This window comes from Eucyclogobius newberryi, unplaced genomic scaffold (assembly GCF_026437365.1).
Source record: "Eucyclogobius newberryi isolate DKJ021-1_F unplaced genomic scaffold, fEucNew1.0.hap1 SCAF_21, whole genome shotgun sequence".
In the NCBI taxonomy this organism is placed as follows: Eukaryota; Metazoa; Chordata; class Actinopteri; order Gobiiformes; family Gobiidae; genus Eucyclogobius; species Eucyclogobius newberryi.
The window spans coordinates 18,306,432-18,327,851 of record NW_027315846.1 but is presented as its reverse complement, the minus strand read 5'-3'; the positions used below and the strand labels follow the sequence as shown (position 1 = coordinate 18,327,851).

Sequence of the window (21,420 nt, the reverse complement as noted above, 5' to 3'; positions counted from 1 at the left end):
AATAGGTCAGGATTTGAAGTGGTGAAAGTTGTCCAGTACTCCTGATTTTGCCTAATCAACAGTAAAACCCAGATTCTCTGTCTCAGAGTGTAGTGCCAGTCTTTTAAGTAGCCTTTCATTATGTTGTTCGAGCTTGTGAACATTTGCAATCAGAGACTTATATAAATAAAGTGTTTATTTCTGTAATTGTGTCTTCTTTTACATTTACAGACAAATACAAGTCATTTATTTAAAAGCAGACAGCAAACAAAGATATCTAAACAATTTAACATTCTATCTACAATATAAATATCCTACTCTGGTCACAAAGCCTTCAAGACCAATGAACACAGAGCTTTTGAAATAAGGCTTCAGGTTGTTTTCTGCTTGTGCTTCTAGTGACAAATCCCTAAAGCCAATTGACAGCAATGACAAATCTGCACCACAGCCTTTTTCAGTATCTTTGCCTTTATGATCTTTCTCAAAATTGAAATGCCTCGCCAAAAGTGCAGACTCACAGTGAATTAGTCAAGAGCTACCTTAAAATGTAAAGCATTGTTTTTCTTTATATGTAACTGCCAAGAATATGTAAGTAGCAACTTGCTTTTCTTAGGTAATAAATTGTATACATGTGCCTTTTCCTCCCCAAAATGTTCTACTTTAGCAATATAATAAACGCAACACGTGGAGTCCCCTGCAGCAGGCGGAAAATAGCCCCTTCTCCTATAGATCGTTTTACCCTGTTGCTACGGCAGCCGGATCAATGCCATGACAACCAGCACAGGTTGTACATTGTGACAAGGCGAGAAGCAGCCATCCTCTACTCTTCACTCAACAGGGAGCAGACGTTTTGGTCAGATCCTGGTTCTCAGCCAAGTTGAGCTTTTGTCTGAGCAGTGATGTTAAGGATTTACACCATAAATGTTTTCAATTTAGCATCACATGAGGACTGATTGAAAAAAAAGGATACATTGAGGTGCTTAGTTCTTCCAGCTGCAATGTAACAAAGAGAAAATAACACATTAATCAGATGTTAAGCAGCATCAAATCTTATACTGGTATTATATCCTCTGAACGGTCTGTAACCAGCTCAAGGCTTTTCTCACTTGTGTGTGCTAGTGAGAGGCGTTACTAGGCGCCGTGTAACGCAAACAATGACAGTGATCAGTAGAAACTTCAACATATTTTATACATTCAATCAAAAGCGGTTTGCTTGTAAAGTTACCACATGGGAAACCTCCTCAGACCAGGATCTTGGTCAAGAGAAGAGGATAAGCCTCAATCTGGGAACTGAACCAGTGACCTTCTTGCTATATGGAAAAAGTGTGAACCAACATCGGGTTAAATCAACAAAAACTCTTATTAACAAAACTCCTGTAAACGGGACCTCTCATATCTTAATAATGGAATGGAGGGAATAAAATAAAAAATGTATAAAAATAGCTGGCATAAGACAAATAATACTAATAATAATGGTAATTATTTACATCAGTTATATGCACATGAATATGACATTAATTGTGTGTGAGTGCGACAGTAATTGCAGATGAATATGACGGTATTGCACATGATTAAACCTTAAACCAAATCAATCCTTGGGTGTGTAAAACATACACATGGTAGAATTACAGCCATTAAAGATTTGTTTGACGAATAACAGCATCCTCGAAGTATTAGGAAATATGTCTGTCACGCACTATAGACACATCCTATCTGTGTTAAAACATTTATTTGATTTTGTTCATCACGTAAAAACTCCACTACAACAGCAGTATCGTGGTGATGTTTGTGCTCACATTGCTCAGCAGGTGTTCCAAGTTGTGGTCGGACGCCCCTTTCCTCTGGTCCTCAGACAGCTCCTCCACGTGGCTGTCCAAGCTGAAGTGAAGTCTGGCCAGCTTCTCCTGCATCTCTCGCACATGTTCCAGCTGCTCAAAGGAACACACCTTACCTAAAACGCATGAATAACGGTTACACACATCCATAATAACTAGAAGATATAGTGGCCTTCTATGTAGATTGAGCAAGGGATGTGTACAATACCTTTCTGATAGTTGCTGTAAGTATTATTTTCAAATTGTGTTCTATTTTTGTCATAACCCTAAATCACATTGAACATTTTTGAACGGTTTGATACATTTTGGTCAAACGTTTTTTTCTGTTAAATCTAGTAAGATAATTAAAACATACAAAATGATCATGTTCAACAACTGTGATTTTCTAATGGAAATGCTACAAAAGACTTGATATTCTCCCATATGAAAGCAACCATTTCACCAGTTGAACATATTGAGTGTAAAAATAGCTCTCTGGTGTATTTAATTTAACTTTTTTTCATTTAGAAAAGTCATTTTAACAGTCTTCCCTCTCTGCTGGAAACAGAATACTCCCCTGGTGGCTGAGTCTTACCAAAAGCCTGCAGTTTGCCTGAGTGGAAGTCATTGAGGAGGTTGAGGAGCCCTTCTTCCATTTCTCTCACGTCAGACACGTCAGTTAGAAAGGAGTGCTGCAGGGGGGATGACTGTACAACCTTGCTGGTTCCTGCTGGCTGGGGGGGCCTGGGCTTCTCTTTATGTGGTCTGTCCAACAAAGAATTTATAATGACATTTTCTAGTGTCATTTGTAACTAAAATGAACTTCTAGGAACTAACCTTGTGGTTTTCGGGGGAGCAATGACTGCGGTATGAATGTCCTTGGGTTGTCCTGGAGCTCCGATAGACCTCTTGTACTTGCCTCTGTTTTTGGGGGAGGGGGGCTGTGGCAGGCCCAGGGAAAAGGTGGCACTCTTACTGGCAGGGAGTGCAGGAAGTTTGCGAGGGTTAATGGGAGGGGGTGGTTTTTTGCGTTTGTCCTCCATGACTCTGTTTTAGCCTCTGAGACGATGTGGGACACTGGTGGGCTGCAGCAGAATGTCCTAAAAACACAAAGGTAGGAAGTTGAATGTTCTACATTCAGTTGGAAAGGTCTGGCTCTGGATAAAATGTGTCAGTGTGTCTTAATGTGAGATAGAGTCGGCACACCAGAGCTTCTCAAACTTTTACTGGCGCACCCCCCTTGGGAGATTAAAAAAAAATATCCATGCCCCCCACAGTCTCTGGGACAGCGCAGAATTTCTACCTCATTGCTTTAAATACAGCGTTTCAAGAGGAAAACGCACTCACGTCAATTTTCATCACTTTTACCTCTGCGGGGTCCACGACCGTCACACACTGACTACTTTCTTCTTCTTTGGTGTTTTATGGCGGCTGGTATCCAAGTATTACATTACCACCAGACTTTCTTCTTCTTCTTCTTTGGTGTTTTATGGCGGCTGGTATCCAAGTGTTACATTACCGCCACCTACTTTATTCTTTAGACTTTATTCCTTAGACTTGAGACTTTATTCCAGCAGATATGTTTTTTGTTTTACTTCTTTGGTGTTGATGTTTTTTTGTTTTTTGTAGCTGTTTGGTGCGTCTTCTTCTTCTTTGGCGTTTTATGGCGGTTGGTATCCAAGTGTTACATTACCGCCACCTACTGTAGTTGTATGTCTAGACTTTAGACTTTATTCTTCTTCTGTAGTTGTTGTTGTTGTTGTGGTAGTAGTTGCTTTTCTTCTCCTTTTCTGATGTTCCTCTTCTTTGCTGTTTTATGGCGATTAGTATCCAAGTGTTGCATTACCGCCAACTACTATAGTTAGACTTTAGACTTTGTTCTTTAGACTTTATTCTTTGGACTTCACTCTTCATCTTCTTCTATGGTGTTTTCGGCACAGAGTTGACTCGTATCACTACGTTTATGTTTCATTGTCTTCAAAGCGGAAAGGAATCCAATGCACATGCTTTTTATTGTCTCATGACCAGTCAGTAGCAGAAACGTACAACTACAGTAGGTGGCGGTAATGTGACACTTGGATACCAACCGCCATAAAACACCAAAGGAGAAGAGGAAGAACTAGATTCTAAAAGGGGAGTGTAGCGTGTCGAGTGTAGCGCGTCGAGTTGAATTGAGAAGGCCAGAAAGTATGGTTAAATGAGTTTTCATTGTTTCCATTCCGAACAAATAAAGAATAAATACCATTTTGTCCGTATAATCGCTGTTAGCTCATTCAGCATAACTGTTTTCCATACATTTGTAAAATAAACATTTAAAATTGTTCAATAATATATACATTCATATTACAAACCTTGTTACCCTGTCGACTGTATCTTTATCTTTGGGTTTTTATAACTTTCACCTGTTTTCACCTTTTCTTTGACTCTCAAATTTTTTTTTGTTTCACTGTAACTTCCAGTGACAAGGGAAATTACCTTGTAACAGAAAGAAACCTTTACAGGGAAGGAGACGAGCGCAAAGGGACAGAGGAGACACAGAGGAGACAGAGGAGAGACAGAGGAGGGACAGAGGAGGGACAGAGGAGAGACAGAGGAGGGACAGAGGAGGGACAGAGGAGAGACAGAGGAGGGACAGAGGAGAGACAGAGGAGAGACAGAGGAGGGACAGAGGAGGGACAGAGGAGGGACAGAGGAGAGACAGAGGAGAGACAGAGGAGGGACAGAGGATAGACAGAGGAGAGATAGGAGACACAGAGGAGAGATAGAGGAGACACAGAGGAGAGACAGAGGAGGCACAGAGGAGAGACAGAGGAGGGACAGAGGAGAGATAGAGGAGACACAGAGGAGAGACAGAGGAGAGACAGAGGAGGGACAGAGGAGAGATAGAGGAGACACAGAGGAGAGATAGAGGAGACATAGAGGAGAGACAGAGGAGGCACAGAGGAGAGACAGAGGAGGGACAGAGGAGGGACAGAGGAGAGATAGAGGAGACACAGAGGAGAGACAGAGGAGGCACAGAGGAGGGACAGAGGAGGCACAGAGGAGGGAGAGGAGAGAAAGACCCTTGCACAGCTCTGCCTTGGCCCGGGTGCGCCCCACACTTTGAGAAGCAATACTGATAACCTCATAAACAACAAAAGTAAAAGCGGATGTCACATGAAGGGGAAAAAAATAATTAAAGCATCTTAGGCTTATGTTACTACACATATAATTTATAGACTTCTAATAAAATAAAACAATAAAAGCTTGGAGAGTGTCTAGTGTTACGGCCTCTGAGGAACAGATTACTTTATTCTAAATGGAAATCAATGTTGTATGCTAGCAATCTAGCTGTCATAGACACAAGGACAATACGAGTCCAGCCCAGCTCCAGGGAAAGTAACCAAACTAAAGATGGCCACTGGCGTACACAAGTTGAAACAAACTAAACCCACAGCCGTGTTGTGTTCTCGCTGCTGGGATGCGCAGGACAATGCACGCGTTACTTTGAGCGTCAACGGATTTACGGATGAGACTTACCGAATCAATTACGCGCCAAAAACCAAAATGACAGAGCGCATTGTCGCGTCCTCTCTTCGATTGGAAATATTCACATAAGCGCAAAGATCAATTGATCCTTTCTATGAACGGATTTGCGTCCCATTTGCTCGCTGCATCATCTATCAACTCTCACATCGATGCGCCGCGGAGCTGTCGTCTTTATCCCGCTCTTAAAGGGCCAGGGCACTTCACACAACAAAAGATTAGGATTATAATTAGAGTTATTTTAAAATAGTGGCTGGTTTACAACTCTTTACACTGCTCAAGTTTGTATCTAACATGTCTTATCTTGCGTATATTCTTATGTTGCGCTTTAAGAGACCCGAGGGAAAATACGCTGTGTAAAAAGTCCACAAGATGGCGCCAGAGATCCGACAGTATTATATATTTCCTACTAACTACAAATGAGCGGGCTATTGATTTGACAGAATATGGTTTAAAATTATTATCAGTTACCGACACCTAAAGCGCTCATATAAAATCAAGCGGTTTATGTAATACAAAAATATCTTTTATTATGGCAGATGAGAACAAAAACATGAAAATGCAGTTGTACAAAAAATACAGAGCTCTTCTGTACATTTGTTTTGTTCCGAGGCAAGAGTCAAACACTTAGGTCTAGCTAATTTTCGGATCTGACGAGCTGTTGGAAAACGCATATGCCTTTCCTAACACAATCCTGTCTCTTAAAAGCTTAAAGAAGGCATAGTAGTTGCTGAAGAGAATCAAAGCTAGTGATATAGTTTGATGCCATTTTTCTGAACATATCAATGAGTAGAGCTGGTAGAAAATCATGGCACCTTCCAATATAATGAGTATGTTCAGTATTCGTAAAGGCCTGTTGAAGAAGAACTAGAAGAGAAAGATAGGCATGTTCTACTTTTTCACAAACTGATTAATGTAGCTTAATGTGCAGAAATATAAAGGCACAATACTTACATAGAAGCGATAATGGGACACATCTGATGGTACTGCAACATTATAATGTCCCATTGCTTTGTAGACATTTTTATTATGTTTGACCAGAACTCCTTGTGGCCACATGTATTCTTCCGTCCATCTGTGAAAACAAAACACAAGAGCTGTTTTCTTCGCTTTAACCAAGTGTAGTTTAATTCATGTAGATTATCAGTAGGTTACATGTGTTGTAGGACGTTGGAGCAGAGGGATGGGTCCACCTTCTGCCAGCATCCTAAATGAGCTGCAGCTTTATGAAGCAAGTCACAGTAGCGTGGAGGCAACAAGTGTCTCATGAGGATGACAGAAGTACTGATGGATACCAGAATAAAGAGTTCACAGGACCAGCGTTTGTCTACATATTGTGTACTCTAAGAAATGAATTGCAAAGAAGGCATTTTAATACAACTGCACGCGAGTCTTTTAAAACATAAAATAATACACTACTTACTTTGACAAACCAGACTGGCACAAAGGCAATATAGTAAGCGCTGAGCATGGAGCTGACCAGAACTTCCTTCATCCTGTAATTGAAATCTATCTTCAGGTACTCGACTTCCTTGCGGATGAGGTCAGGGGACAGGCAGCAGGCATGAGTGGGCATGGCCTGGACACCATACAGTTGGCTCGTGTGCTGCTTCCAAGTCTCCTTCAGCACAGTAAAGTAGTCCTTACCACGGCCCATACCACCAACCTCCTTTGAACCAATACTGGCGATCGGTGAGAGTGGGCCGACACGACGGAAGTCACAACTCAACCGGAAGAAGGGGATATACATTCCAAATCTGATTAAACACACACAAAAAAGTTTGGTAGTAAGACAAATATAAACATATTCTTGCATCTGCTCACATATTGTTGATGGATTGTTTATGTATACTGTATTCAAGCAGATGACAATGTGAGTGATTAAAAATGAACCACTAATAATATACATATTACAGCAAAAATACAAAAACGCTGTGCATAATAAAATAACATAATTGACAACTACCGGTAATTCAATAATGGCTTTCTGGTACACAACGTGCAGAAAAAGTAGGTGTGTTGGCAAAACAGCACTTTCGTTATTCCATTTAGAAGATAAAATGGTTGAATCTATTTGCATTTTGATAAATTCATAAATGTTTGAATAATCCTGCATTGTCCTGCAATTGAGGCTTGAGTGCTCAGAAATGTCTGTTTTCAACTACCTCCTATCCCAGCCCACTGCTCTGTACTTTTGAATATATAAAAAAAATGACTTTTGCTAACAAACTACACTTGGAAGGAAAAGCTCCCTGGGGGACTTTATTCACACTAATAGTCTTGTCCAGTAGAAGTAGACTTACGGGTAACACAGGAAGAGCAGGCTGAGCACTGAATACGTTCTGAACAGGTATATGAGTGAGCGACATAAACTCCAGCCTGTCAGAGTTAGGACAGCAAACCTTGCCATCACTAAAAATATAGAATGTGGGAAGGATAGTTTCCCACTTTGTGATGCCTGCAAAACATAGAAAGTACAACTTATTACTTTGTTTGATAGTAAAATTATACTATGTAAAAAGATAGTACTCTCACCTCTTTAACTATTGCTGCTATCAGCCTTCGAGCAAGGATGATAATTGTAAAAACCAGCATGTTATAGTCAATGAGGTGAAAGTTCTGCCAAAGATAAGATTATACTTAGTACAGGACACAAAAATCCTTTTATACACGTGTAAACCCTGGTGACAGTAAATACAGTACTCACCAGTGACGTGTGTGAAGGAGGGTGTGATGGAGGGTACCACCAAACGGTCTTGTAGATGTTGACATAGTGGACGAACAGCGCAATCAGGTGACAGAAGAAAAGGTGAAGCTCAAATAGTACATTGCGGTCGACTGACAGCTCTGGGATTTTACAGTGCTTTACAGGCACCACCGTCTGTGCTGCTAGAGGAGGACTGGACATGCAGGTGCTGGAACCATTCCTGTAAACGAAACAAAGTACTTTCAGGACACAGAAGAAACTCCAGGGCTGAGTGTATTTGAGCTCATGTTACCTGGGGCGAGATCGTACCCCTGTGACCGGGGAGCTGGTTGAATGGTTTCCATTGGACATGGCGCCTGGTTCACTGCTCAGTGGAGGTCTGCAGTATGTAGTCCGGTTTCCCCCTCTCCTTCCACCAGCCATCGCAGACAGCCCACAGTGCACTTTACAGGCGCTTGTCTAGTTCTGCAGTTTATTACAGTCTGCTAAGAACACGTTAGTAACAGTTAAGATTGTAAAATAATTTTAACTAAAGATGAAATACATAGGGCTGCAAGTAGTAGTGCCAAAGCAAGGCCTAGAAAAACATTAAAGATAGTTATTATATTTTGTTTTTAAGTTTGTTTTGATTATTGTGGCAACGCCTTAAAGAAGGGCCAAACGAACACAATACTGGTAATACATTTTATAATAATAGACAAATTAATAAAGCACATTGCCAATAGTTCACAGGGCACAGTGGTTGTTTTGTTTGGTAGCATCCTTATGATTAGTGAGAGTTGGCGGAAGCTGACAGGCTAGCAACTCACTGCTTTGGCTACGGGACTTAAATCTCCTCGTTACTCCAACAATGTAGATCAAAGCAGATCGTTTTAGATCCATCACGTTTTTGGCAAGAACAACGTGGACCAACACAAAGAGGGAGGGACCCCAGTGAGTCCGCCAAGACCATGCTTGAGTTAGTACAAAGATTGAGGCCTTGGCTAGCAGCATTAGATCAGCTACCAAACAGGAATGACAAGATAATTAAACCTTACCCAGCCGCAGATTCAGTGTTCTGCCTCTGATGTGTTATGGGGCATGAAGGGACAATTAAACGCAGAAGGTTTTTAGAATATGGACTGAAGCTTTAACGTAGTTTACACAGGAAACAGCGGAGGAACTCATTGTTGATGTGAGACTAGCCACTGCTGGATGGGGGCGCGGATGAGTGAGCAAGAAGTGGGCGGAGAATCACTTAAAGGGACACGCCTCCCAACAACATGAGAAAAACTTTTGTTTACGTGTTTTAAGTGCTGATGATGCCAGCTTTGCATATGCCAGGGGGATCCACACTCTTTCACCGAGGGGCGCATTTTGAAACATATACAGGGCAGAGGACCACAGACCCCCCCACCCCCCAATTTTACAGTATAAAGTACTTGTACTTTTTGTTGTTTGGACCAACTTAGCAGGAAGGCAAAGAAAATTGATCAGAGGGCCACCAGGCCATAGTTTGGACATGCCTGGCTTAAAATATAAAAGATGAAATTATTCATCACATGTAGTGGCACAAAATTATGAATTTGAGTCTCATTCATCAACTGGGTTAACAAGTTTAAATTTCTCCCTCTGAGCCACTTAGTTATTTTAAGAATGGACTACTTTCTATTTAATTTAACTTGCAACAATGTTTAATTATTAGTCACTGTTGAAATCTTTCTCAAACAGTATAGAAAATCAGTTGCCTGATCCACCAATCTCTTCTGCATTCTGTTCAGTTTTGTAAAGTAGCCTGTCAAAACCATGGATCTGTTAGGTCAAAACGTGTTGGGACTTCCTGGTCAGATGGTTTCCATGGCGCCTGATTCACTGTTCACTAGTATATAGCTAGTGAATTTGAAATTAGTCAAATAATGCAATAACACACCACTTTGTAAATAAAACAAGTTTATTTAACCAATACAAGGGGTATAAAAATATACTAGAGAGTGTTTGACATCCAACTAAAATGATCCAGCACTTTAGTTTCCAAGAAGCATCCAGCAACTTCTGGGTTTCAGCCATCCAGATTCTAAAAATTCAACAATGAGTTAGTTCCATCATTATGCTCTAAAATGAACTCTGGAAGAAACAAACCTCTGAAATCCATAACTTGAAGCTTTACCACTCATCTGTCCAATGATTGATTGGACCTAAATAGAAAAGGAAAATGAGATTGGACACACAAATGGTCACAGACCTCATGCAAAACAAAATGTCATGCACCCTAAACTACACTTAAGACAAATTTTAATATTTGAAACTTTTTGAAGAATTGACACGCTTTACAAATGAATTTGGGAATAAATTTTTTTTTAAGGGACATTTGTTTTGCAGTTGTATTTTTTGCTTGTAAAAAGTATTGTTCAACTTAAACGTTTAATAGGATGTTTATTACTTGGTTTGCATAGAAAACAAAACAGAAAAAAATCTAATAAAGAGTGTTAGGGTTATTTTTACCTTCTCGTGGCGGTCTTTAGGCTTTTAGAATCCTCTCCTCAGCGATTTTTTTCTTTTATAAACCCATCAGCAGGACTTTGCATCAAAGTCAAGTAAGATCCCTGTAAGCTTGATTTAAAATACTGTTGAGGGTCAGTTATTTTCCGTGGCGGAGGTAACAATGCTCTTGAGAGCTTGAGATAAAGACTAAAGTTAATGACAAAACATATTCAAGCACTACGTCAATCAATACATGTATTTTGCAGCGCTTTCATAAATTTGAAAGTGACAACATTGTTGTTCATACTACATAAGACAGGAAAACCACTTTCGTTTTTTTTGTTTTTTGTTTAATTACGTTGGTGTACAAACAAGTAATTCAGGTGAAAATATTGAAGACAGGCCAAAATCATACCTTTGGCTTGAAGGAAAATACCATTTTAGATGGATTAGATAGAACTAAAAAAACCTTTATTGAAACAACGCACTGCAGAAATACATTTTGGGATATAAAGGATTATATTTGGCCAAATGTACACAAGCATAATGCATTTTGATGGCGACATTTAACTAAAAGCTTTTCTGTAACTGTAATACAAGTATTGAAATGGCTGCTGATTTTAGGCATATTGCTAGCCTTAATTTTTCGATTTTTACAAAAGACTATATTGAATACAAAATAAACATGTTACAATAGAGTCCAATTGAAGCATTTTGTTAGTAAAAATGAGTTAAAATTCTAGTTTAGTAAAGTACTCGATTGTGTCGACAACTTGTTAAATTTGAACAGTGTATTTTTGTCCAACAGACGGACGCATAAGCAGCCTAAAGAAAAGTAAAGTTAATTGCCACAGCAAGGTTTTGTAACGCACACTTAAACAGAAGATCACGCACTTTCCAATCTAATTTGTTGTTTTGGTCACAAGGAATTAACTATAAACAACGTGAATATTGACAATAAACCGCTATAGATTACCAATTTGCACCTACAAATATAATACATTCAACCAAAAAGATCATTAAAAAATAAAATAAAATGAAGTATAAAAATGGGGAAAAATAAGGGTAATTACTTTAAAACTGAAACTGGGCAACTACGTATTTGAGACAGCCGTTACGCCAACTTTCTACCATTAGTCGCTCAGTATCTTCCATACGGGTGCTCTCTGTATGCTCCTTTTGACTGTCTGGCTGCAGGAGCTTTGCCTCCCGCCCCAGCAGAGGACCAGGAACCTTCCCAGTCATCTTGAGCTGCAAGAGAGCAAACAACAAGAGTTATAAAATCCTCTAGAGTTCTATGAACCCCGGATGACCTATAAACCGCTCGAAGCCCCGCCTCTAGGCATCTGTAGGGAGATGGAGCATGGTCTATCATCACTTCCGAATGCAATAATCTATTGCATCAGTTTTATGTCATCTACATTAGGTCAGCTATATATGTCATCTATATAATTTACTTACTGTAAGACTCGTATGCCGAGTCTTGGGCCTCACCATGTCCGTAGTCATAATATTCCGTATCCCTATAAAACATTTCATGTAGAGTCAAATCAACAGATCCCACAAAAAGCAGGAGCAATTTCTATATAAAATACTCACGTCGGCGCCGCCTGTTGACCATAATAATCGTAGCCTTCATAGGATGCATCCCCGTAAGATTCATCATATCCAGGCTAAAGTTAAACAAAGGGAGTCAAAAACACATTTCCCACACTTTAAAGCTGTACAATAAGGAAAACAGAAACATAAACGCAACTTACATAGTTGTCATAACCTTCCGATTTGCCCTGGGAAGGTGCGGAAACCTGGTGTGAAAGTGCTGCCGAAGGAAGCATCCGTGGAGCTCCTGCAGCTGGAGGTCTAGAGCGGCCAGATGCACCTCCTCTGCCCGCAGAAGAACCCCGACCCGATGGTGTGCCTCTGGAGGAACCTCCTCGTCCTAGGGCTCCCCTTGGTGCCCCCCGAATACCTCCGCGAGGTGCTCCACGTGGCATCCCTCGCCCCCTGTGTAAATACTAGGTCAGTGCAAGCGACAATAAAAAGCCCAAACATCTAACCAGAGAAATGCCAGAAACATCCAATAGAAGCCATAACATGTACTTAAATTTGTGATTACCTTGCTCCAGGTGGTCCACCTCTGCCTCTACCCATTCCACGGCCTCTCCCTGAACCATCCTGAGATCCATTCAGAAAGTGTGGGTCCATATACTGCTCCTCCTCACCTGGTTCCTGAAGAAAAGGTTCAACACAAGCCATGGGACTCCAACAGCAGCACACAAGGAAGTCTCAATAAAAGGATTAGAAATTATAATGTGGTACATACAGGGGTCAGGAACTTCTTGACCTCATCCATGGCATGTGCCATGCGCAGGTAGGCTTCTGGGATGGGGGCGTGCACTTCAATAAATACATGGAGCTCCATAGACAGATGAGTATATTTAGCCTCACCACCCTTCCTCAACTCTTCTTCCTGAAAATTAAAACAGTAAAAGGCTGTTACCTCTTTAGAGTCATTCAATCATGATGTAATGGACGACTACTACTACTACTACAACAATAACAGCCCCTCTGATTTCAACAAACAAATGGTGTGGTGAAACAAATATGAAGTCTTTAAGTGGATTTGATTTAATATGAATGTACCTCTCACCCATAATACAATTCATTAGCTTTCCAAACATGTGCTGCTTACCTTATTCTTGTCCTTCATGGAACCTTTACCCAATACAGATATCTTTGCCCCAGTCTCTTCTTGGAGTCGTTTAATTGTACTTCCCCCGGGTCCCAAGATTTTACCAACAAAGTTGACCTGAAGAGAAAATGTATTACACCTAAAATGTATCCACAACTATAAACAAGAATGATTAGCAGGCATTTCAGAACTAGTGCACTTACTCTTGGAAACTGTTTGATGGGAATGAGAACCCTTTCTTTGAGTTTGAGATTTTTGGTTGCAAACAGGTCCAGATACGTTTCTTTTTCATTGTCCTTTTTGGTCTCGCCTTTCTGGATCCGGTCGATTTCTGTTTAGTTTAAAAAATAAAAAGGAAATAATTGGTTGAAACAACATTCAATTCATAATATAGACATCTATATCTATATATCTATATAAAAATGATCCATTTCGATGGTTCAGGGTGGTCTTCTGCCATGACCCGGGGGTCTTTGTCTGGTCTGCAGAAGATGGGATTTTCAAAAAGGTCAATTTACACTCGAAAAAAGATAATTTGAAAAACCTCTCACTTGTTAATTTACTCGTTAATATGGCAAAACACTCAATCGCATAACATTTAGTTCAGTGTTTTTACTAAATGCAATGACTGAATTAGCACGTGCATTGTGTAAGGCCATAATCCTGCACGCTTCTTCGAACGACAAAGAAATGGAGGGAGATGTTGGAGATGTAACCTTAGCACGAAATTACTAGCTTTACACCAAACAATCAGTTTAAGAATATTGTACCTGCTGAAATTAGTTTCATCGCATGTGTGAAAGAAGAATCCAAGCTGTCCTTTTCGGCGAGAAGCTCTGGAAGATATTTGGTGTCCTCCATTTTGTTCTTCTTCTGTGGGCTTTTCACGGAATCGTTCGCAAAATCGCTCATGATATTAAGAAACAGTCCGCGTTATAAGAGATGTCGTCGAAGCAGAAATGCTTATCTGAGGCCAATGTTTTTCAGAATATGGCAAAAAGCTAACTTGAAGGCTTACACCGGTGAAACTTCCTCTGCTGAATGAACAAAGAGAGGGATGGCGCAGCAGCTCTTTAGAAAGAGGCTGGGCTCAGCTTGTCACGCTATCGCGAGATTTCAGCACATGGAAATGGGTCATCACCATGGAGCCATTATATGTGGATAGGGTCCCCCAGGGGTCATCACGTATAAACTGAGTATTTATTTGAAAATAGTATTGTACGTGTAAATCACAGGTCACTTGTTATTAATTATTGAATACAATAATTACAAACATAAGTCATTTATTTAGTCATTATTTGACATCAAAATCGAAGAAGTACACAGCAACGTTAGAAAAAAGGGAATATTATTCTTCCAACAGACAGCATATCAAATATCAATGATTGTAAATATCTCTGGCTTTTCTGTATCATGAATCTGCATAGCAGAATATGTGATAGCTTTCACTTCAGTTCCCTGAAATGAGAAAACAGCCAGTGTATATCTCATGTGTCATCACTTAATAACATCATCAAGACATAATTTCAGTTAGTTACCTGTGGATGCTTTTCTAGTGAAAACTCTTCACCCCACCTTTCAAAGAAATACAGAATTGAACTCATGTGAAACGTATTGATTCAATTGTAATGTATGGGCATTGTTATGTACAAGCACATCAGACACTTTATTTCAATGTTTTGCCACTACTCACCCAATGGAGCGAATTTTGAAATGCACTTTGTCAATGTGCAATACCTTGACTTCCTAAATAAAAGACAAAAATCAGAAAAGAAGTACACAAATACATTGTCTTAAGTATTTTAAGGCATAAAAGCTAACCCTGGGGATAAAGAAGAGATCTGCACAGAACTTATACAACCAGTCATCCAAAAAGTGGAAAAGCAAAGACTCCATGTCATCACCTGCACAAAGATAGAGCGCACATAATCAATTTTGTATCGTTTAAGTCAGTGGTGAAAAGGCTGATTTACCCTCTGACTCCACTTCTACTGTGTCAAGCGGTTCCACAGTTTCAGTGTCAGTCATATATCCAAACATGCCCATAGCACACTGCTCAAAGGCTTCCTCCAGATTTTCTCCCCATGAATGTATTCTTACAAGAATCAAAGAGAAACACAAGGTGATTGTAAATCCTTCAATTAAAATATATAATGCCTGAAAAAAGACACTTACTGTACATCCGCTGTGTGATCCAGATCTGAAATGAACAAGGTATTAAGGAAGTAAATATTTTTATGACATCTAGATTGGGAATCCCTGTCTATAATTCACGGAATGACATAATGAAATCACCCGTTCTAAAATAACTTTAGACTTACATTCATATTTCTTGTTGATAGGTGGGTATTTAGATTTGGTGGTTATCTGTCCTTCAGTCAGATCCAGTGAACGGTCGTCCATTGTACCTCTTCCAACAACTATGTTTAATTAAAAATAAAAATGTAAACATAACAACAACAACAACAACAACAACAACAGTAACTCTTACAGATATCTGGCCGAAAGCACGACCACAACGATCACAGCGTGAAGAACCCGGAAGCGTGTTGTCTCGCGTTGACACCGCCCGGCGTCCAGCGCCGCCGCTGATTGGTCCGCTGTGTTCCATGCAGTTGGCGCCATTGCAAGGGTCCGCGCTGTTCTCTGTGCGCTCTCCATAGATTATACTTTTTTTTGGTCATTCACGGCTCTACTGAGGCACTATGGCAGACAAAGATGGTAGGATTCTATACTATGATAACACATGTATGATGTTAACATTTTCTGTCCTTCGTTTGGACGATTTATGAAAGACTCGCATGGTTGGCGCGGCACAGCATCTCCTTTCATTGTTAACTCTGCAGCCGGCTAACTGTGAGCTAGCTGCTAGCTGACTAGATGCTGCAACGTTTTTATATGTGTTTTGCTGTTCCACGTGTAATTGTTTTATTTTCTTTACTACTCCCTAATGTCTGGGTGCTTCTGCTTGTTTGGATAATAACTATAGTCTTTATATCCTTATGCTAGATCTGATCCCTTGTGATCTTTGGCCAGTTATTAACCTTTTACTTTGTTGGTGCAGCTGCCTTTGATGATGCAGTGGAGGAGCGAGTCATAAACGAGGAATATAAGATTTGGAAGAAAAACACACCTTTTCTGTATGACTTGGTCATGACCCATGCCCTGGAGTGGCCTAGCCTCACTGCACAGTGGTTACCAGATGTCACAAGGTAACTTTTAAATGCTCCTGTGCACTTTCAGTTTCCATAAGAACAAATGTCTCTCCGGTGATTTGATTACTATATGTGTATATTTTCACTTTTCAGACCAGAGGGAAAAGACTACAGCGTGCACAGGCTTGTTCTGGGGACACACACATCAGATGAGCAGAACCACCTTGTCATTGCTAGCGTTCAACTTCCAAATGACGATGCCCAATTTGATGCTTCTCACTATGACAGTGAGAAAGGAGGTACAGACCCTGTGGAAAACTACCTTATATACAGAACAAAATGCCAGTATTAAATTCTTAATAAAGTTTTTTTTTCTCCATTGTACAGAGTTTGGAGGCTTTGGATCTGTCAGCGGCAAAATAGAAATTGAGATAAAGATAAACCATGAAGGAGAGGTGAACCGAGCTCGTTACATGCCTCAAAATCCATGCATCATTGCCACCAAGACTCCCACCAGCGATGTCCTTGTCTTTGATTACACAAAGCATCCATCTAAGCCTGGTGTGGTTTCACGTGGTCATTTTAGGCTTGTTTCTTTATATATTACTGCCCAATTAATATGATATTGTTTGATTTTAGACCCATCTGGAGAATGCACACCAGATTTGCGCCTCAGAGGTCATCAAAAAGAAGGCTATGGCCTCTCCTGGAACCCTAACCTCAGTGGGTGTCTACTCAGTGCTTCAGACGATCATGTAAGTGTAATATAATTTTATTTGTCACTATTTAGATTCATGTTTGAGGTAACATCAAACTATTTTCTAATTGCTGTTTTTACAGACTATCTGCCTTTGGGACATTAGCACCGTTCCTAAAGAAGGGAAGATTGTGGATGCCAAAACCATCTTCACAGGCCACACTGCTGTCGTGGAAGACGTATCATGGCACCTTCTTCATGAGTCTCTTTTTGGCTCAGTAGCAGATGACCAGAAGCTTATGATGCAAGTGTTTTTAATCGGCATTTTTATTATAAACAAAGGTTGTTGTTTTTTTTACATGTAAATTGAATATTTTATAGATGGGATACACGATCAAACAACACCTCTAAGCCCAGCCATGCTGTAGATGCTCACACAGCTGAAGTCAACTGCTTGTCCTTCAACCCATACAGCGAGTTTATATTGGCAACAGGCTCAGCAGATAAGGTCAGGCATTGTTGTCATCTTAAATTGATTAGTCAATAAAGAATGAAAGCAATTTATTTTTTGTTCCAGACTGTGGCTCTTTGGGACCTGAGGAATCTCAAGCTGAAACTGCATTCATTTGAGTCCCACAAAGATGAGATTTTCCAGGTAACTATCGCTTATATTTTTTTATTCGGTTTATATTGTACATTGTGACTTAAAATGTGTTTTAATCTTTTATCAGGTGCAGTGGTCTCCTCATAATGAGACCATTCTGGCCTCCAGTGGCACAGACCGAAGGCTCAATGTGTGGGACCTCAGTAAGATTGGAGAAGAGCAGTCTCCAGAGGATGCTGAAGATGGTCCACCAGAGCTGCTGGTATGTTTATTGTTGCTGTTAATCTTGTACTAACAATACTGTGTATCTATTTTGTATTATTTTGTTATGCATGTATTTTGCTTGTTTGTGTAGTTCATTCATGGGGGCCACACAGCAAAGATCTCAGATTTCTCTTGGAACCCCAACGAGCCTTGGGTCATCTGTTCTGTGTCCGAGGATAATATCATGCAAGTTTGGCAGATGGTAAGATGATTTTTTTTTTATTTTTTCAGCATTTTAAATTACACATTATCTAGTAGTAATATATTATTTCTATATGATCTAGGCTGAAAATATCTACAATGATGAAGACCCAGAGGGGGCTACAGACTCTGAGGTCCAGGCATAAATTTGGCATTGACATCTCTTCTCTTGAGCTGCTTGTTAAAACCTTGGTTCACTTTAACTTTACTCTTCTGTCTTTTTAAGTCATTGCAGCGTGAGATTTTGTAGAAAATGGAAAGAATGAGAGCTGCATTATCATGTGAAGTATTTAATTAAGGTCTGCAACAGTCTGACTTTTAGACATTACAAATATCACATTGTGTCCATTTTTTATTTTATTTTCCTCTTCACATGAAATACTTTTCTGGAACCTTTGAGTTGATCCCCCTCATGATAGCACTATGAAGTTGTAAATATTGTGGTTTCACATCGATCTCCTGCATAGTAGAAACTCTCCAGTCTGTATTTTGTGTACGTCTTTTTTGCATTTGTTTATGTGCAACTGAATTTGTATGTCTTAAGTGTATTCAGAATAAAGGTATTTACAATATTTTATAGCTTTTATGTTTTATTTAATTAGAAACTGGAAAACTATAGAAAGAGCAAATACTTTATTCAAATGCTAAATATGACATTCAGATGAAATTTGCTATAATCCACACTATTTGAAAAGTGATTGTTCTTCAGTCGCTCTGTCGTCACTGCCTCTGAAAATAACATAAGGGATGAACAATTATACATTTTACTAACGGACAGATAAACCGTTACAGTACCTGAGAAATATTAGCTCTCTAAACAAGCCCTCTTTAAGATCTTCTAGATTGTTCTTGGATTTCTTTTGAGTGTCAAACTCTACTTCAAGGTCATTTAAAACACCTTTCAGTTGCTCCACATTCTCCTGTAATGAGACATGTTCTTAAAGCTGATTCAATTCACACACTTAATCAGTGGCTGTCTCTGTACCTTCTGTTGTTTGAAGCTGTGTTCCCTGTCTGTCTCCATTAGTTCTATCCTCTTCTCTAATGAAGCCCTTTGTGTCTCCAGCCTCTGGACAATCTCCCCGAGTCGTCCCAATTGAGCCCACAGGTCTTTGGCCTGCTCCCTGGTCCTTCTCAGAGCATCTTCTCCAATCTGCCTCCTCCTGAGCAGAGCCACAAGGCGGGGCTCGTACCAGCTTTCTAGAGATTTGAGACTAGCACTGAGTCTGCGCTGCAGCCGCAGAGAAGCCTGGCGACAAAGGCTCATACTATCACTCATGGTCCGGGATCTGGGTTTAGCCATCTGGCTCTGCAGGTGAACGTTCTTTGTGGGCTCTCTCAAGCTCATCTTTTTCCTCCGTTAGACTTTGAATAGTGGCTTTAAGCTCCTCCTGTCGAAAGAAGTAACTCAGTTTCAGCTCAGTCTAATAACTCTTCTTATCACAGTCACACTGGCAAGGTGAGTTAAGATTCTCAGCCAGGGACATAACTCAAATTTAGTGGATATGGATTTGAACTGTTCATAATTAGGATTGAACTGGAAAAAAATCATACACTAAACCACACTGACAGTAGTTGTAGTAGAAAAGAGTCTATAGCATCAACATTCACAATAGTTGCAGCCTACTAAAAGTATTAATTCACTCTTTAAGATTTTACAATCTGGCCATTGCAAATAATTTAGTCATAAGTGAGTATAATAAGGTTAATGGGTTGTCAAAAGAATGATCATGTATTAAAGTTCCGTAGTAGTGATCTTTTTTCTTTAAAATAGAAACAACTCTACAGTACCTGTGTAACTTCAGATTGGGCCACTTCAAACTGATGTGCAGACAGTGTCACTTGACTCTGGATGCTGTCTCTGGCTGTGGAGAACAGTTTCCTTTTGAGCTGCTGCACATCCTCATAGAGAGAGATATAATCCATCTGAGCCACAGTGAGCAGCCTCTGAGCCTCCAGCAGACGGCCTCTCAGGTGCCTCACGACCCCCAGCATGGGCTCCTGCAGCTGGGCGTACTCTTCTATGAGACGATCCCTGTGCATCTCGAGATGGAACACTTCTTCAATGCAGTGCTCAAAAATCTGTCCTACTTCGTTCACGTCTGTCTGGATTGAGATGTGACGAGTGGCTGCATCTTGAGGAGCGCATGTAAATTCCTCATATGGATTGCAAGTATTAAGACTGTTTCCATTTTGTAGATCATCCCCCTTTTGTTCCATGATAAGAGGCAAACTGTAAAAAGAGAGAGAATAAAATAATAATAAAAAACTTGTATAGCTCTAAATAAAATACTTTCTGAATAACTAACAAGACATGTAACACACCTAAGCCTTACCTAAGGTCTGAGATGTCAGAGCAATCCACTTTCTCAGGCTGAAGACGAGCTGTCTGGAAGAAAACAGAAGCAGACTTTGTTATTAATAACACTGGAAGCTCTTGGGAAACACTATCTGGATTTAGAGGATGACTTTTGATACCCTCCACATGGGAGCATTAACTGTGTCAGCAGCAGAGCCTACATGCCTGCTCCACACCACGGCTATATTTACTCTGGTTTAAAACTGTTTATTAGAAAGTGAATTTTATATAAGCAATTAGTTTGTGTTGTATTTAAGTTTATTGGCTTGTACTTTTGTTTGGCTAAATATTTATAATAGCTACTGTAATTGCCTGCATACACTAAATGGATTCCATTATATAACTGCTACACATATGTATGACATACAAATAAAAATGAATATTTAAACCGCCTATATATTTATTTATTTCAGCAGTTTCTGTATTTTAGTTTCTGTTTAGGAAATAAAGGGAAATTCTTGACAATGGGCAATTTGAATTGAAATTCTAATCTGGCCGGAATAAATTGGAGGGGAAAATACGGTCCTGAATTTCCCCTCCAAATTGACATAAAGTATGAATCATTATTCAGAAGTTGTCTCACGGTTATCCATCTGCAGGACACCTATCAGTCCAGATCACAAGCCAGTGCAGCCTCATTTAAATTAGTTTAGCTGTATCCTGTAGCTTGTTGAATTTGCTAATACACAGCACTGAATCAAACTTGAATAAAAGTTTTATTCAATGCACACAACACACTCAAGGTTTTATAATAAAACCTTGAGTCTATTCCCCACATACCTGCAGTTGCATTGTCCTATCGGTAGATGTCGCCACAGCCCTGGCCGCCTGCCGTCACCTGCGCGCGGCGGTGCTCCTCCAGGTGGGACCCTCCGCGCGCCTCCTCCTCCTCCTCCTCCTCCGCCGCAGCAGCAGCGCCTCTATGGTTGCGCTCTCTCCGCTCTTTCTGCTCTGCGCTGTCTG

General features: G+C 40.2%; 6 protein-coding genes across 10 annotated transcripts; 1 reads left to right on the top strand and 5 right to left on the bottom strand.

Moving 5' to 3' along the window:
• Positions 1-157: 157 nt before the first annotated feature.
• On the bottom strand, positions 158-5,491 carry ccdc28b (coiled-coil domain containing 28B). The gene is made up of 6 exons (XM_072458239.1): positions 5,313-5,491; positions 2,631-2,893; positions 2,389-2,558; positions 1,776-1,930; positions 950-972; positions 158-868 (listed from the first exon to the last, which is right to left on the bottom strand). The coding sequence occupies exons 2-6, from the start codon at positions 2,834-2,836 to the stop codon at positions 811-813; spliced, it is 612 nt and encodes a 203-aa protein (XP_072314340.1). The 5' UTR covers positions 2,837-2,893; positions 5,313-5,491; the 3' UTR covers positions 158-810.
• A 331-nt stretch (positions 5,492-5,822) lies between these two features.
• Positions 5,823-9,238, bottom strand: tmem39b (transmembrane protein 39B). Of its 2 annotated transcripts, none has more exons than XM_072457773.1 (9): positions 9,063-9,238; positions 8,318-8,510; positions 8,026-8,245; positions 7,854-7,937; positions 7,622-7,776; positions 6,742-7,075; positions 6,474-6,661; positions 6,273-6,393; positions 5,823-6,185 (listed from the first exon to the last, which is right to left on the bottom strand). In XM_072457773.1, the coding sequence occupies exons 2-9, from the start codon at positions 8,446-8,448 to the stop codon at positions 5,952-5,954; spliced, it is 1,467 nt and encodes a 488-aa protein (XP_072313874.1). In that variant the 5' UTR covers positions 8,449-8,510; positions 9,063-9,238; the 3' UTR covers positions 5,823-5,951. The 2 variants fall into 2 exon arrangements, with proteins under 2 accessions (XP_072313874.1, XP_072313873.1); XM_072457772.1 differs by having other exon boundaries at positions 8,318-8,507.
• Positions 9,239-10,143: 905 nt separating this feature from the next.
• Positions 10,144-14,245, bottom strand: khdrbs1a (KH domain containing, RNA binding, signal transduction associated 1a). 4 transcript variants are annotated; one of them, XR_011928348.1, is made up of 10 exons: positions 13,948-14,245; positions 13,381-13,508; positions 13,178-13,294; positions 12,809-12,955; positions 12,602-12,714; positions 12,246-12,489; positions 12,085-12,158; positions 11,947-12,008; positions 11,559-11,736; positions 10,144-10,199 (listed from the first exon to the last, which is right to left on the bottom strand). XR_011928348.1 is itself a non-coding variant. In XM_072457116.1 (9 exons), the coding sequence occupies exons 1-9, from the start codon at positions 14,087-14,089 to the stop codon at positions 11,627-11,629; spliced, it is 1,137 nt and encodes a 378-aa protein (XP_072313217.1). In that variant the 5' UTR covers positions 14,090-14,245; the 3' UTR covers positions 10,939-11,626. The 4 variants fall into 4 exon arrangements, 2 of the variants coding, with proteins under 2 accessions (XP_072313217.1, XP_072313218.1); XR_011928349.1 differs by having other exon boundaries at positions 10,148-10,199; positions 11,980-12,008; XM_072457116.1 differs by lacking the exon at positions 10,144-10,199 and having other exon boundaries at positions 10,939-11,736.
• Positions 14,246-14,508: 263 nt separating this feature from the next.
• zbtb8os (zinc finger and BTB domain containing 8 opposite strand) lies at positions 14,509-15,729 on the bottom strand. Its single transcript, XM_072457513.1, has 8 exons — positions 15,669-15,729; positions 15,499-15,597; positions 15,353-15,377; positions 15,151-15,272; positions 14,999-15,081; positions 14,871-14,923; positions 14,716-14,752; positions 14,509-14,635 (listed from the first exon to the last, which is right to left on the bottom strand). The coding sequence occupies exons 2-8, from the start codon at positions 15,578-15,580 to the stop codon at positions 14,549-14,551; spliced, it is 489 nt and encodes a 162-aa protein (XP_072313614.1). The 5' UTR covers positions 15,581-15,597; positions 15,669-15,729; the 3' UTR covers positions 14,509-14,548.
• Positions 15,730-15,743: 14 nt separating this feature from the next.
• LOC140370380 (histone-binding protein RBBP4) lies at positions 15,744-18,670 on the top strand. The gene is made up of 11 exons (XM_072457512.1): positions 15,744-15,898; positions 16,242-16,389; positions 16,486-16,631; positions 16,720-16,893; positions 16,972-17,087; positions 17,173-17,333; positions 17,411-17,537; positions 17,607-17,684; positions 17,761-17,895; positions 17,989-18,099; positions 18,182-18,670. Exons 1-11 carry the CDS (start codon positions 15,883-15,885, stop codon positions 18,242-18,244), a joined length of 1,275 nt encoding a protein of 424 aa, XP_072313613.1. The 5' UTR covers positions 15,744-15,882; the 3' UTR covers positions 18,245-18,670.
• Positions 18,671-18,769: 99 nt separating this feature from the next.
• On the bottom strand, positions 18,770-21,353 carry LOC140370537 (syncoilin-like). The gene is given in 7 exon segments (XM_072457708.1): positions 18,770-18,827; positions 18,894-19,018; positions 19,084-19,417; positions 19,419-19,489; positions 19,890-20,331; positions 20,435-20,487; positions 21,296-21,353. Coding segments are annotated over 5 exon segments (1,005 nt in total). The 5' UTR covers positions 20,319-20,331; positions 20,435-20,487; positions 21,296-21,353; the 3' UTR covers positions 18,770-18,781.
• Between the last annotated feature and the right edge of the window lie 67 nt (positions 21,354-21,420).

Bases quoted from the DNA above. Each gene is read 5' to 3' on its own strand.
- ccdc28b (XM_072458239.1), bottom strand. From the start codon at position 2,836: ATGGAGGACAAACGCAAAAAACCACCCCCTCCCATTAACCCTCGCAAA. The intron at 2,559-2,630 runs GTTAGTTCCTAG...TTTGTTGGACAG, and splicing joins GCTCCCCCGAAAACCACAAG to ACCACATAAAGAGAAGCCCA. The intron at 973-1,775 runs GTGAGCACAAAC...GTTACATTGCAG, and splicing joins TGGAACACCTGCTGAGCAAT to CTGGAAGAACTAAGCACCTC.
- tmem39b (XM_072457773.1), bottom strand. From the start codon at position 8,448: ATGGCTGGTGGAAGGAGAGGGGGAAACCGGACTACATACTGCAGACCT. The intron at 7,777-7,853 runs GTGAGAGTACTA...TATGTTTTGCAG, and splicing joins TAGCAGCAATAGTTAAAGAG to GCATCACAAAGTGGGAAACT. The intron at 6,186-6,272 runs GTAAGTATTGTG...TTTCTCTTCTAG, and splicing joins TGTCCCATTATCGCTTCTAT to TTCTTCTTCAACAGGCCTTT.
- khdrbs1a (XM_072457116.1), bottom strand. From the start codon at position 14,089: ATGAGCGATTTTGCGAACGATTCCGTGAAAAGCCCACAGAAGAAGAAC. The intron at 13,509-13,947 runs GTACAATATTCT...TAAACTAAACAG, and splicing joins GATGAAACTAATTTCAGCAG to AAATCGACCGGATCCAGAAA. The intron at 12,715-12,808 runs GTATGTACCACA...CCTTTTCTTCAG, and splicing joins TCAAGAAGTTCCTGACCCCT to GAACCAGGTGAGGAGGAGCA.
- zbtb8os (XM_072457513.1), bottom strand. From the start codon at position 15,580: ATGGACGACCGTTCACTGGATCTGACTGAAGGACAGATAACCACCAAA. The intron at 14,753-14,870 runs GTGAGTAGTGGC...TTTCTTTGAAAG, and splicing joins TTCAAAATTCGCTCCATTGG to GTGGGGTGAAGAGTTTTCAC. The intron at 14,636-14,715 runs GTAACTAACTGA...TTCTCATTTCAG, and splicing joins CACTAGAAAAGCATCCACAG to GGAACTGAAGTGAAAGCTAT.
- LOC140370380 (XM_072457512.1), top strand. The intron at 16,390-16,485 runs GTAACTTTTAAA...TTCACTTTTCAG, and splicing joins TGGTTACCAGATGTCACAAG to ACCAGAGGGAAAAGACTACA. The intron at 17,088-17,172 runs GTAAGTGTAATA...CTGTTTTTACAG, and splicing joins TCAGTGCTTCAGACGATCAT to ACTATCTGCCTTTGGGACAT.